Source organism: Sinocyclocheilus anshuiensis, unplaced genomic scaffold, assembly GCF_001515605.1.
Source record: "Sinocyclocheilus anshuiensis isolate Anshui unplaced genomic scaffold, SAMN03320099.WGS_v1.1 scaffold322, whole genome shotgun sequence".
NCBI classification, from domain to species: domain Eukaryota; kingdom Metazoa; phylum Chordata; class Actinopteri; order Cypriniformes; family Cyprinidae; genus Sinocyclocheilus; species Sinocyclocheilus anshuiensis.
This window is the reverse complement of record NW_015542366.1, coordinates 1,922,140-1,934,556: the sequence shown is the minus strand read 5'-3', so window position 1 is coordinate 1,934,556 and position 12,417 is coordinate 1,922,140. Positions and strand designations below refer to the sequence as shown.

Below are 12,417 nucleotides of genomic sequence, written 5' to 3'. Positions count from 1 at the left end.
ATGCTTGGCCGAAAACCGAAACCGAAAATGCTTTGTAATGATTATTTATTATTTTATTAAATAATATAAAGTAATTGTGTAAGACTTTTTAAATTTAACTCAATGTTAATGATACTGAATTTAAAAAAACACAAGCCAATAAAATAACCACACTTTAATACATTAACTAACATTAACACAATGGAACCTTATTGAAAAGTGTTACCTTAATATTAAATATCAATATATTATTTTTATTCACTTCTATGTAACAGAATCAGAAATAAGTTGTTGTTTTTTTTTGTCTAATTATCCAAATAATGTATAGTCCTACAAAGCTATTATTATCAGAGCATATGAGCAGAGCATAGATAGGTCACTGAAGGTAGCATTATTTTACCAGCGTTGCCCAGTACAACTGAACTAGCCTACACCATGTTACAGCACAGTAGCGCTACTGCAAACCGGAACAAGTAGGCCTATACTGCATAGAAATTTCCTATCAGCGCGTTACTTGAGCGGACTTTGCTTTTCCGGTGAGCATGAGCGGTACACGAGCAGAACGCACATTCATAGATCGGAATACTGAGCAGAGCGTCAAACCGCGCAGTGACGAGGAGAGTGAAACATGCGCGCTGAACACTGACGGGCGGGGAGCGACGCGGCGCGCCATATATATTATTATAATTATATGTAGCCTATATTTTCGGTGCATCCCTAATTCATAGATCGGAATACTGAGCAGAGCGTCAAACCGCGCAGTGACGAGGAGAGTGAAACATGCGCGCTGAACACTGACGGGCGGGGAGCGACGCGGCGCGCCATATATATTATTATTATTATATGTAGCCTATATTTTCGGTGCATCCCTACTTACATCCCCTCCTTGTTTACAAATCCGAACTAAGTCCATACATCCGAATTAAACGCGGACGGGGCTTTCCTGATAACTTTCCGCGATGCCACCCTTTTTATTTTACTAACTTACTGCATCCTGAAGGTGACCCAGCTGACCTCACCAGAAAAAAACTCAACACCACCATCTAGTGGATTGTAAAGAAATTGATTTTATTATTCTACCAAATAGTATAATAAAAGATAAATACTTGGCATCCGTGTATCGATACAGTATTGCCGAGGAAAATATCGCGATACTATGCTGTATCGATTTTTTTCCCCCACCCCTACTGGAAACGCTATCTGTAAGGGAAACAGAAATGCATCTCGGCTTACCATTCATGATTAGATCACCGAAAATGCTTCTTAATACCAGGTGAAAACAGGGCCATACTGCATTAAGTTATTCAAGCCTTATAATCCACAGGAGGCTACACCAAAAGGTTCCACCAAAATGACACTCTATTGGAGGCTATCTTCCATTACCTCATTGTACAGATCACTGAACTCCTCCACCAGATCCTTTGGGATCCGCCTGCCATTGTTGGTCTGGTAGTGGGCCACACCATTCTTGGTGTAGAGGCTGATGCGGCCCACACTCCTCTCCTCCTCTGTGGTGTGTTCCAGCAGCCCATTATCCTCAGCCAGGTGGTAGATGGGGTTCCCATTTGCCCCATGGATCCAGGTTGCTCCAAGTTCCAAAGTGGTTTTACCTGTAGAGAGAGGGAAATGAGCTACCTTGAAAAGATGAAAAAAAGATATATCTTTTTTAGGGATGTAACGATTCACTCAACTCACGATTCGATTCGATTCACTGTTTTGATTTCACGATTCGATTCGATTCACGATTATTATAATTTTTTTAACAAAATTAGATTTAAGACAAATTATAAATTAAATGTGTCCTTTTATTATTGCTTAGACATATATATAATAATATACTAATATAGCACTTGCATATTACTGCTCTTTTGTTGGAAAAATACCATCTAAACTTTTCTAAAGACAGTAAGTTCCCCTCAGACATACATTCATATAAACTCCTACACCTAAATGAATCGCGATTTGTTTAGCATCTCAACCGATTTGAATCCTCACATATTTGAATCGATTTTCAACCGGCTCGCAGTTAATCGTTACATCCCTAATCTTTTTTTTTTATCTGAGAAGGTTAAGGATGAAGAAATAAAAAAGGATGCTATCATATAACAAGACAGTTGTCTCACCGTGCTGAATGCTTTGCACTCTGCCTCCGATACGGTCTGAGGCTTCTAGCACCGTGACATTGGTGAAGCCGCTCTCCAAGAGGGTTTTGGTGGTGACAAGGCCAGCCAAGCCCGCGCCAATTACTACTATTCGTGGTTGTCGTTGTCTGTGTAAGGCACTACTAAGAGGATCATCAGTGCTGTCTGAAGATATTTCACAACTTTGCATGCCGTCCAAACTCTTCTTCTAGGGAATCTGGGGAAGAGTAAGATGGGAAAAACTATTAGAGTGAACACCAAGCCCTCCAGAAAGGCAAATAATAGAGATTATTCACTGAAAGTAGGAAAAGAACGCATCAAAGATATAGAACTTGACATATTTGAGCATGTGGTTCATATCAATGACTGCAACACAGTGTCTTTTCAGACCACAACCTTAAATAACACCATTCCCATTTCTTATCTCAAACCTCATGTTGAAAGTGATTATATCACCACTGCAGTGCTGAACAAGAATGAAGACAAAGCTAAAAGGCTGGTGAAGCATGAATTTGTGTCCTCAGATGGATGAAAATGTAAAATAAGAATACGCATTGGACAGGGCAACAGACTCGCAAGAACATACTATAGAACAGGTGTCCTCAACTCTGGACCTCGAGATCCACTTTCCTGCAGAGTTTAGCTCCTCCAACCCTAATCAAACACACATGAACAAGTTAATCAAGATCTTCAGGATTACTACAAAGAACTTTCATGCCAAGAACTCTGCTCATGTGTTTGCATAATGATGCATTTAAAAGTTAATGACCAAATGTATCTTAATAAAAGTTCACAATGTTTCTGCAGACGAAATATAACGCAGATAACATTAAGTAAATATCTTTTCATCAGGTTAGACATATTTGTCACTCAAACTCTGTTGGTCTCGCATATTGTAGTTTTTAACACTTTTTTTATGTTTGTAGTTCTAATCTAATCCTTGTCCAACGTACAATGGGTTGTGGGCAATATTAGCCGTTTAAGAGTGTGCATCGATCTGCACTTCGAATTCTAACGAAGTAGTAGACTATTCGGGAATCTCTGGCATACTTATTTCAACATATTACAATTTGGGACACACTAATTCTATTTTCAAATACTATTTAGGACAGATGTGCAAATTGGGAGGCAGCAAAGGTCTTCACATAAACACACCAGCTTATGTCTGACATCCAAAAGGAAAAGATGCACCTGATGTTGGACAGACCTCATGAGAGGTTTATCAAGGACCTGAATGGGGGAAGATGAGTCATAATGGAATATTGTTATGGATGCAGGATGTTATTATGGTGGGAAAAAAAAACAGAATTCTTCCTTTCATCAGAGTGAAAGAACAATGTTATTTTCTTTATATTTCATTATACGCAACTGCACACACTCATCTGTCAGCATTGTCATTGTACCCTGTAGGCATAGCCACGCACGTGCAATGAGGAAGAGATGGACAACTGTGAATGAATATTATTTAAATGAATGAGGTTGTGGCTACTATGCTCTCAGTACACACCATAATAACCTCCTGTTGGGAGTGTACACAGGCCAAATTCATTAACACAGTTTGTTATCAGACTGTTGAGAGGACAGGAAGGGCTGACTGCAGCTTCTCTGACGCACAATGACAATCAGAACACTTATTATAAATACTAAAAGGAGCTAGCTTGGTGGTTGCATTGTACCTGCCACTGCATGAATGGGTTGTTTCCTTCTTGAGAATTCTTAGCATGTGACCTCAACTGAATTTAGCCACACGTCAGCAGATTTTAAACATGGCTGGACTAAAAACTTTAGATGGTTTGTTACATTTGTAAAATAGATTTCCTGAACAAATGGAACACAATTTTCCAAAGATAATCAATTCACCATGCAAAAACAACCAGTGTCAAGGCAAAATAGCAAAACATGAAACCTTATCCTATCTTTAATGTGAAGTAATATGTATGTAATAAGGATTAAGTAAACACAATGTTTTGTTACACTGAACTCCAGGAAGCATGAAGCATACTTGAACTCTCTATGTGTGGCCTACAGCTAGAAAAACAACCAAACAATAGATGAGCTTTGCAGCTGTATATCCAAAATTACAGAGTGAAGACCAGTTTTTCCAGATTCTGAAAAATGTATCCTTAATGCTTTAAGAAGTTGACCTTAGACTATTTTTGTAATTTATAACTTAAGCAGAGGAAGTTGGTTAATGCCAGCAGTGATAGTATGAGAAGTGCCTGATTCTTGGATTAATGCTTGTCTAGTGAACGGGTCCCTTTAGCAAACTAAGCTTGTGAATGTGTGTTATCTCATTGATCTGCACTGACCTCCTGTTAAACAGAGAAGAAGTGAGGCATTTATCAGTGACTCATGACCAGAAACTCCTATAGAAAGAACGATCTACAGTGAGGTGGAGAAGGTTCTTTGATGGGAGTCCTGAAATGGAAAGGCCTGGATAACCTCAACTGCAACTGCAGGTCCTAACCCCACCCGTTCCAGTCTCATGAAGTTTGAGGTGAACCAGAGTGTATGTGCAATGTTTAACAGACACATTGTGGAGCACATCAGAAGTTTCTGAAGACAATACCAACAGCTGTACCAAATAAAACATAACTACAGACCTTTTTTTTTCTTCACAGTGGTTATGGTTGAGAGGGTTTGTGTAAGAAAACGTGCATGAGAAAGTCCTTGCCTTGTGGCACATCTGGTTTCAACGCAGAGGCAGAAGGTCACAGCTTGTGAAGTTAAGACGAGGCCATAACAGAAAATTATATGTACACTTGGAAGAAAAGTTTCTATTTAGAAACTTAAGGGGTTCTATCAGGCACTACATATTTGCAACCCCTAAAAGGTTCTATATAGAACCTCTGTTAAGGGTTCAATTTCAAGAACCCTTTAGGGTTCCTTGTAGCCAGGAAAAGGGTTCTATATAGAATCTTCTATGGGTTCCCATCCTGGGATCATTTTATGAAATTAATTTTAGTTTGATTTTAATTAAATTTTATGACTTAAACAGCTCGTGTAGATACTTTATCACTGTAAAAACTGGAATTATCATAAGGATAACACATCAAAGTATTATGTGATCATTTAAGACACTTTTATTAGCATTTACAATGACACAAGCAATATATCACACAGCAATTCACAGTGCAACAGTTAGAAGAATTAACATAAATCCATGTTTCTTTTTTTATTCATACTTTTTATTCTTTTTACCTGAAATTGACAAAACAGTACATTCAGTTTTAGAAATATTCATATTTTATCAAACCCCCTCCCTCTTACTCACCCATCCAACATGTGTCAGTCATAAATATATGTTGATTGCTAGAATCCACAAAAAAAACAACTGAACGTTAACTTAAAAATAAATAACACAAATAAATTAATTAAAAGTTAAGCTGCAAAAAACAGTAAGTAAATAAATAAATAGAATTAGAATGTCACCAAATAGTATATTAATGACACTCTGATTTTGCATCTCACTACCAGGTTATTATCCTTCACCTTCAATAAATGTCAAGTATTTACCCCACTTTCTCCTATAAACCATGCAGTCTATATGATTTTTTTTTTTGGTAACTTTCCCCAATTCTGTAACCCATATAAGATGGCGAACCTGGTAATTCCACATGTTTCTGACTTGTATCAGTATTGTTTTTTAAATTCACAAGCATTAATAAATAATAATTTATCATTCATAAGCATTTAAACAATAAAAACAAAGGAACCGTGACAATTTCAGCACTGGGAAGGGCTATATAGTGCTGAATAAAAGAAACTTGAGTGATGGCTTTTGGAATTTCCATATTGAACAAATAGGATACAGCAAACAGATACTTTTGACATCTCTGTTGTCAGTCAGTGACACGTCCATTTTGATGCTAACTCTCTTTGCATTGAGGAGGCATGATATCCTAAGATGGAGATGCAAGACAGAGAAACATTTATTAGACCTACAGAGAATACAGTACAACAAGGAAAACAGAGAGGAATCTCACAACTGGATCAAATCTTAAAACTTACTTGAATCAGAGGAAGTGTGGTATCATCTGAATGCAGATGACCAAACAAGTAATGCTGTATACTCCAGAGTCCAGACCTGCTGTGACAATGCAAATAGAAATTCTTTATTTGTTTAGCATAAGAACGTGCATGATAAATTGCAGAAAATAGAAAAAAGATGTCAGACAGTAACTTCAGATTAGTAGATTTACGAGTTTCCCAAAGTTGATACTGTTAGGAAAAATAAATATTGTACCTTTTTGTGTCATTGTTTTGCAGCAGGTTGGTCATGTGTCCTTTGACTTCCACTTTTCACCACTCTTTTGAGATTGGTGGATAAAACCTTAAAAGTGCTCTCTGAGATAGGTGAATTCTTTTCCAAAACTCATCTTCATTTCATAATGCATCTTCAGCAACCAAATACAGTGTGTTTAGCATAATTAATTCAGTAAAACAAATCATGATATTTTACTATACTATAACAGAAAACACCAAATACTCGCAGTTGTCTGCAGAAGAAAAAAAATGGAAATATCTCCATCAGCTTTTCTCTTTGTTCTTCTTGGTTTCTCTTGAATTCATGTTTATAACCGCAATCTGACTGTGATTTGACTGCTCCTGAAACATTGTTTCATCTTATGTTTTCTAGGTCCAATACAATCTACAGTAGAAAGAAAATATCAGGCTATAACATGAACACTCGCCAGCATTATTGGTCAATCCAACAGTATTGAAAATTAACTGAAAGTACTGAAATTAATTGTGATTAATCTTTTATTTTGCAATAAATATACTTTTATATTTGCAATAATTTCACATTCAATCTTCAAATTAATGTAGAAACAACACAGTATATTTTTTTATGTGTTTAGTGGCATCTTTTTTATGTCTGATGGTGAGTATCACTGATACCAATACTACTAATGTCTCTTTTTTTTTCTTTTACTACTATTTAACCATTGACTATAGCCATTCAACATTACAGCATCCTTAAAGTTCTTGTTTTCTTGTGTTCTTTGATTAACAGATATTACAGCAGCTGGGTCATTGGGTTATTTTGGCTGCCGCTGCTGAACATGACGCAGATCTGACACGCATCCTATTTTCTCACAACACTTTACCTTTTCTGACCCTCTTCAGGTCTTAAAGTCTCTACTAATGAGCTGATGAGTTGAATCGGGTGTGTTAGATGAGGGAGACAGTTTTGAAAACCACTGCATTTCAGAGACATATTCTTAAATCTGACTCCTATATAACAAATGCTTACATACATGCACAGTTTTAAGGCAGCTTTAATCTCTTTTGGTAACTTCATGATTTAACTGACTTAACTGACGACATAACTATGACAATGCATGCTCGTTGTTTCATTTGCGCTTTAATATGAAATTATATACAGCACACACCACTGAATTTGTGCGTGCATTTGAAGAGCACGTACTACGAGCAAAGTATAACGGCTGACAGGACAGGAAAAAATAGTTTTTACTGACATATGGCCTGACAACATCTCATCTGACAGTTCACTGTTGTTCTACTGAAGCTCACTCGTCACCTGTACCTTTATCCGCACCCGGTGAAGGTGAAGTTGGAGTGCGCGTCTGAAAAATCTCCCATTTGATGTGGTCATAAAGACATTCTCTGTCTAAATAAACACAATTCTTGTCAAGAAAAAATAGACAGAAGCAGCAGTTGTGAGTGGGGTGGCCAAACCTAGCTCTGGCCCTGCATTTGAGTTAAATATTTTTAATGCCGTTAAACTGAAAAAATTAATCGCACACTCATTTTTACAGCACTAATCAAAATATTTTCTCACTTACCAATGTAATCATCGTTGTCTTGAGCGCTGAGCTCAAACAAATCTCCGCAACGGCTGAAGTTTAAAATGTGGCGTGCGCGCGCTTTGTAATCACTCTCGCGAGAGGAGACGGGAACAAACTGATCAGCGCATATACACGTTCAAGTTGTTTGTCATTTATGTCGAAGATCATTTTATGGATCTGTTTGGAGGGTTGAGTTATAGACTTTAACAATCTAAATGAAAAGCTGAAACTCCATGATATGAGTATGTTGCTAGTCAGTATAAGAGCTGTATTTGGCGTCTTTCCACATGACAACTGAAGAACCTACAATCATGATAGTGTGCAGATTAAATGGCAGACTATAGCGTGCACCTATTAATAAATAGATAAACCTATCGAGAGTGCTATACACTATACACTGGATCATGTGGCAATTATTTTCTATTGAACTTGAAAATGTAGAAGTACATTGTAAGTTTATTTTCTTCAGAATGTAAGGTGTGCCAAAATTAAATTAAAGTAAAAACAGAAATATAATGTAGTTATAATAGTGTAATAATTTAAATAGCCTAATGTAAACACATCATACATATAGCACTGTTTAGCCCAAAGAACCCTTTTGTGCCAAAAAGTGTTCTTTCTCCTTATATAGAACCTCTTTGGAGTTGAGTAAAGAACCCAAGGGTTTTTTCTAAGAGTGCAGTGTATATAATCCATGGTTTCCATTGTTCCAGTCCACTGATCCTACTTTAGATGACCCATATAAGGCTTAGGTTCACTTAGGTTCCCTGTTAGCATCAACTAGAAGTTTTGATGTTGAGGGCACTTTTGCCCCTTTTCTACCAACAGAGTACTGGGTCTGGTGCTTTAGACCGTGACCAGTGTAGAACACAAGAAACCGCTACGTTTTCAAAACAACAGCAAATTTGATGCAAAATGAAACTAGATTGATCCAGAGACGCTGTGTAACATAAAAAGAGAACTAACTCATGTATTTTGAAACTCTCCTATTTCAGCAACCTCAAATAGCACTATTCTTAAATCACTGTGGCTCTAATTTATATAATAGGCCTATATTTTATTTTATTTTCTTTAAGTGGACTTTATGGACTTGTAGCAGGATAATAACTACAAAACATGTCCCGGCATCTCACTTGCCATAGAGGGCGGGCTTTGAGGGACTCACACACTCTACATGACCTAGAGATCACAACCTACATCCTCTACGATGCCTGCCCCTCGACTCACACACTGTAAGACAAAGGAAGTACATCAGCACTGTAAAGTTTTCCCTTCATCCCATCCCATATTATCAGCATGGTCCCTTATTTAAGGCAGACTTGGAACTGTTAAACAGACCCATATTTAAGACTTACAATCCAAATACAGGAAATAAAACAGGACAGGAACTGAATATTTGGAGAAGATAACCTTCACCAAGCCGGCAGAGGAATCTCTTTCCTGGTGAGATACAGTCTTGTAGCTACAGGAAAGGATTTGATCTATACAAATTAAAAAGTTTGATCTATATTAGCTTATTATTATTATTATTATGCTCATAAAAAAAAAACATATAAAGAGAAAAGAAAAGTAGCAAAGGGTCATTTGAGTTGAGATAAGCGAAGTTTGGCTGCTGATAAAGTAGCAGCACAAAGTGCGTCCAGTGGAATCAGCGCTGCCACGTAACTACATACTGTCACGGGAGAGTGGCCTCCAGTGATAAGAAAAGAAACGTCAACCTGTAACATTTACCAAATATCCTTTTCATGAAATCAACCATCACCTTTTACTGTACCTTTTTCAGCTAACTGACCATTTAAGTCATAATTTATAGCCTATGTCCTAATATAACAGCGCATTAGGCTATTAGAAGCAGCTTAATGAAAACTGAATTGTAACAGCTAATGGACTGTGCTTTCGAGAAATATAACGGAAAAACGAATAAGACAGAGAAACACCTTCTGTCCAATATGAAAACACTGATCAGTCCTGCGAGTCAGTTTTGCTTACAATTTTGTTTGGATCCACCGTTTCTCCGTTAACAGCCTACATCATTAAAACGCGCAGTACTGTAATGGTAAAAACACACACAAATCATCTTATTTAGTATGGTCTTTACCGGACTTTGTCGTCTTCAGCGTGAAGCCTCTGTTCTTTGTATATTCGCAGGCAGCGTCTCGCTTTGTATTTATGTGTCTTGAAACCAGAAGCAGCCAGTTTAGTCGACGCCGCTGCCTCCTCGCTGAATAAATATGAGGATCCGTGACGTACAGCCACGAAACCAACACCGGCGCTCGAGCGAGTCTTGGCGTGACTCACGGTTTGTCACAGGGGCGTTTGAACACACAAAGCCCACCCCTCTTGTAGTAATGAGAGAGTAGAGCTTGTTTCGTTCAGTCTTGTTCATCACTTTCAGGTAGCTACGTTCATAATCCTGTGAAACTTTTTTGACTGTTGACGTTAGTAACGTGTTGTAATGTCGGTAATAACGTTAATTTCACCACCACCAACAACAACGCATCTGACTTAATATTCTAGTTTTCCTGACTTAAAATGCATTATATAAAAACAATGAGGCAATAATGATTGATTAATTAATAATAATGGTTTCATTGAATAACACTGTTAAAATAGATAATGTAATTAAAAATAAACAATTTGCGTTATTACAAATGCCTGCAAAGGGCACCAAAGGCCTGATAATTGCTGTTGTTACACTTACAGGACGATCAAATCCTTCTTTAATATTGGCCAAACATTTAATTTAAATATCCACTTCATTTTTCATTTTTGGCCACCTTTTTGCGATAGAAATGCTACAGCCTCTTTAATTTCTTCAACAAAAACATGTGGACATCACAACCCTTACCAAAATTAACCATGGTTTTATCGTAGTAAAACTGCTTAATTTTATTTTGTGTGATTTCTGAATGCTTGAGACTATAAAATCAATCAGACAATGGTATTAATAAAATCATAGCCATAGGTAACTGTCTAGAGCTACAATTGTAATTTATAAATAATACAATTTAATTACAATTTATTTATTTACTTTGATATTTTATTATTAATATCAAAGGCAATAATAGAACGTTTTATTATTAAGTTCTATTTTGACCCCTTATAGTAGGTTTTTTCTTTTTTTGAAGGAGGGGGCACAACAATACTTTTCTGCTTAGGGCACCCATTTGGCCAGCAGCGGCCCTGTTTGAGACTAATTTAATCAACTAGCAATCTGATTTTAATGTGTATTTTTAGAGATTAATCCCATCAGACTTGCATTAGTTTTTTTCTAGCTCTCATCTCTTGTTAGTTGTACTAATATAAACCCAGTTCAGCAGATTCACAACTTCCCTTTTTTTTAGGTTCAATAGAACACTGTGTCCTTGTTGTGGAACAGTGTTGGTTACTCACTGTCACGTCTGTACAGTTCATGTTCTGATATGATTAATCCCAAATAGATATTTTATCCTAGGAATTCAAATAAAACTTGATAATGATTTAGTTCTAGGTGCGTTGTTTTATGCATTTATCTGTTTAGTCTGTTCTTTGTAAAATGTTTTCCCTCAATTTTCCTCCAAATTATCCTTGACGCATTATAGTTCAGCATGCACATGTGAAAGAGAGTGCTTGTTATAAAGAAGGAAGTTATGCTCTAAATCTCACATTTTAAACCATACAATGTTCATCACCAACAAATTCATAGACAATGATTGATAACTCCAACTAGAATATGAAAGATAACTTATATTAGGAAACCTAATTTAATAAATGCCTGGTATATTCCAATGCCATGCGATTAAAGGCCTGCTTTCTACAGGCTTTGGTTAAAAAAAAAAAAATCACAAGAGGATTAGCAGTGGTCAGTATGTTCCTGAGATGTAAAACTAGTTAAAGCCCATTCATGAATGGGTGCCAAAGCACAACTCATTAAAATTAAAACACTGAGGATTAGTACCATTCCATTTGGGAATTGGAAAAAAATACCTGTGATCCCAGATATAGTTAAAAAGGTCCAACGCCGGACTGTGTTCTGGAATGTTTCATTATATAGCAATATAATTTGTGTCATTTAGAGCTTTATTTTGGATGTTATTACATCCAAGTGACTTAAAAAGTTTTAATCTAAATAAAGTTCAGTTTTATGTTTACTCAGGGTGGGGGGAAAAAAACAGTCAGAAGTGCCGGGTGGAGCAGAGGTGCTTGTTGACGGTATAATCTTCTTTCAAATTTAAACGCTGGTCAGATTCCTCTGTTGTGAAAACACTGCATATACCTCATTAACATTCTCTATTTGGTTTTAAAAAGTCATTTGCCGTTGGCGTATGAAGTATTTCACTCGCATACACAGATTAAGATATGCTTATTATGCTATTCTGTACATTCTCCAAATTAGTGTTGACTGGATGGAAAATGTTGTTGTTGGATAGAATTTATCTGTTGACTGAGTTTAATTACACACAAACATACATGTGTGCGGGCATAATTACCTATATAAACACAAA

At 36.7% G+C, this 12,417-nt stretch overlaps 1 protein-coding gene across 1 annotated transcript in view; it reads right to left on the bottom strand.

Moving 5' to 3' along the window:
• LOC107692173 (spermine oxidase-like) overlaps positions 1 to 10,198 on the bottom strand; it is a 16,814-nt gene extending 6,616 nt beyond the window's left edge. The window contains exons 1-3 of the mRNA XM_016491133.1: positions 10,032 to 10,198; positions 2,103 to 2,337; positions 1,363 to 1,589 (exon numbers count right to left, since the gene is read on the bottom strand). Coding sequence (XP_016346619.1) covers positions 1,363 to 1,589; positions 2,103 to 2,310 — 435 coding nt within the window. The 5' untranslated portion in view covers positions 2,311 to 2,337; positions 10,032 to 10,198. The remainder of the gene's footprint in view (positions 1 to 1,362; positions 1,590 to 2,102; positions 2,338 to 10,031) is intronic.
• Positions 10,199 to 12,417: the final 2,219 nt, after the last annotated feature.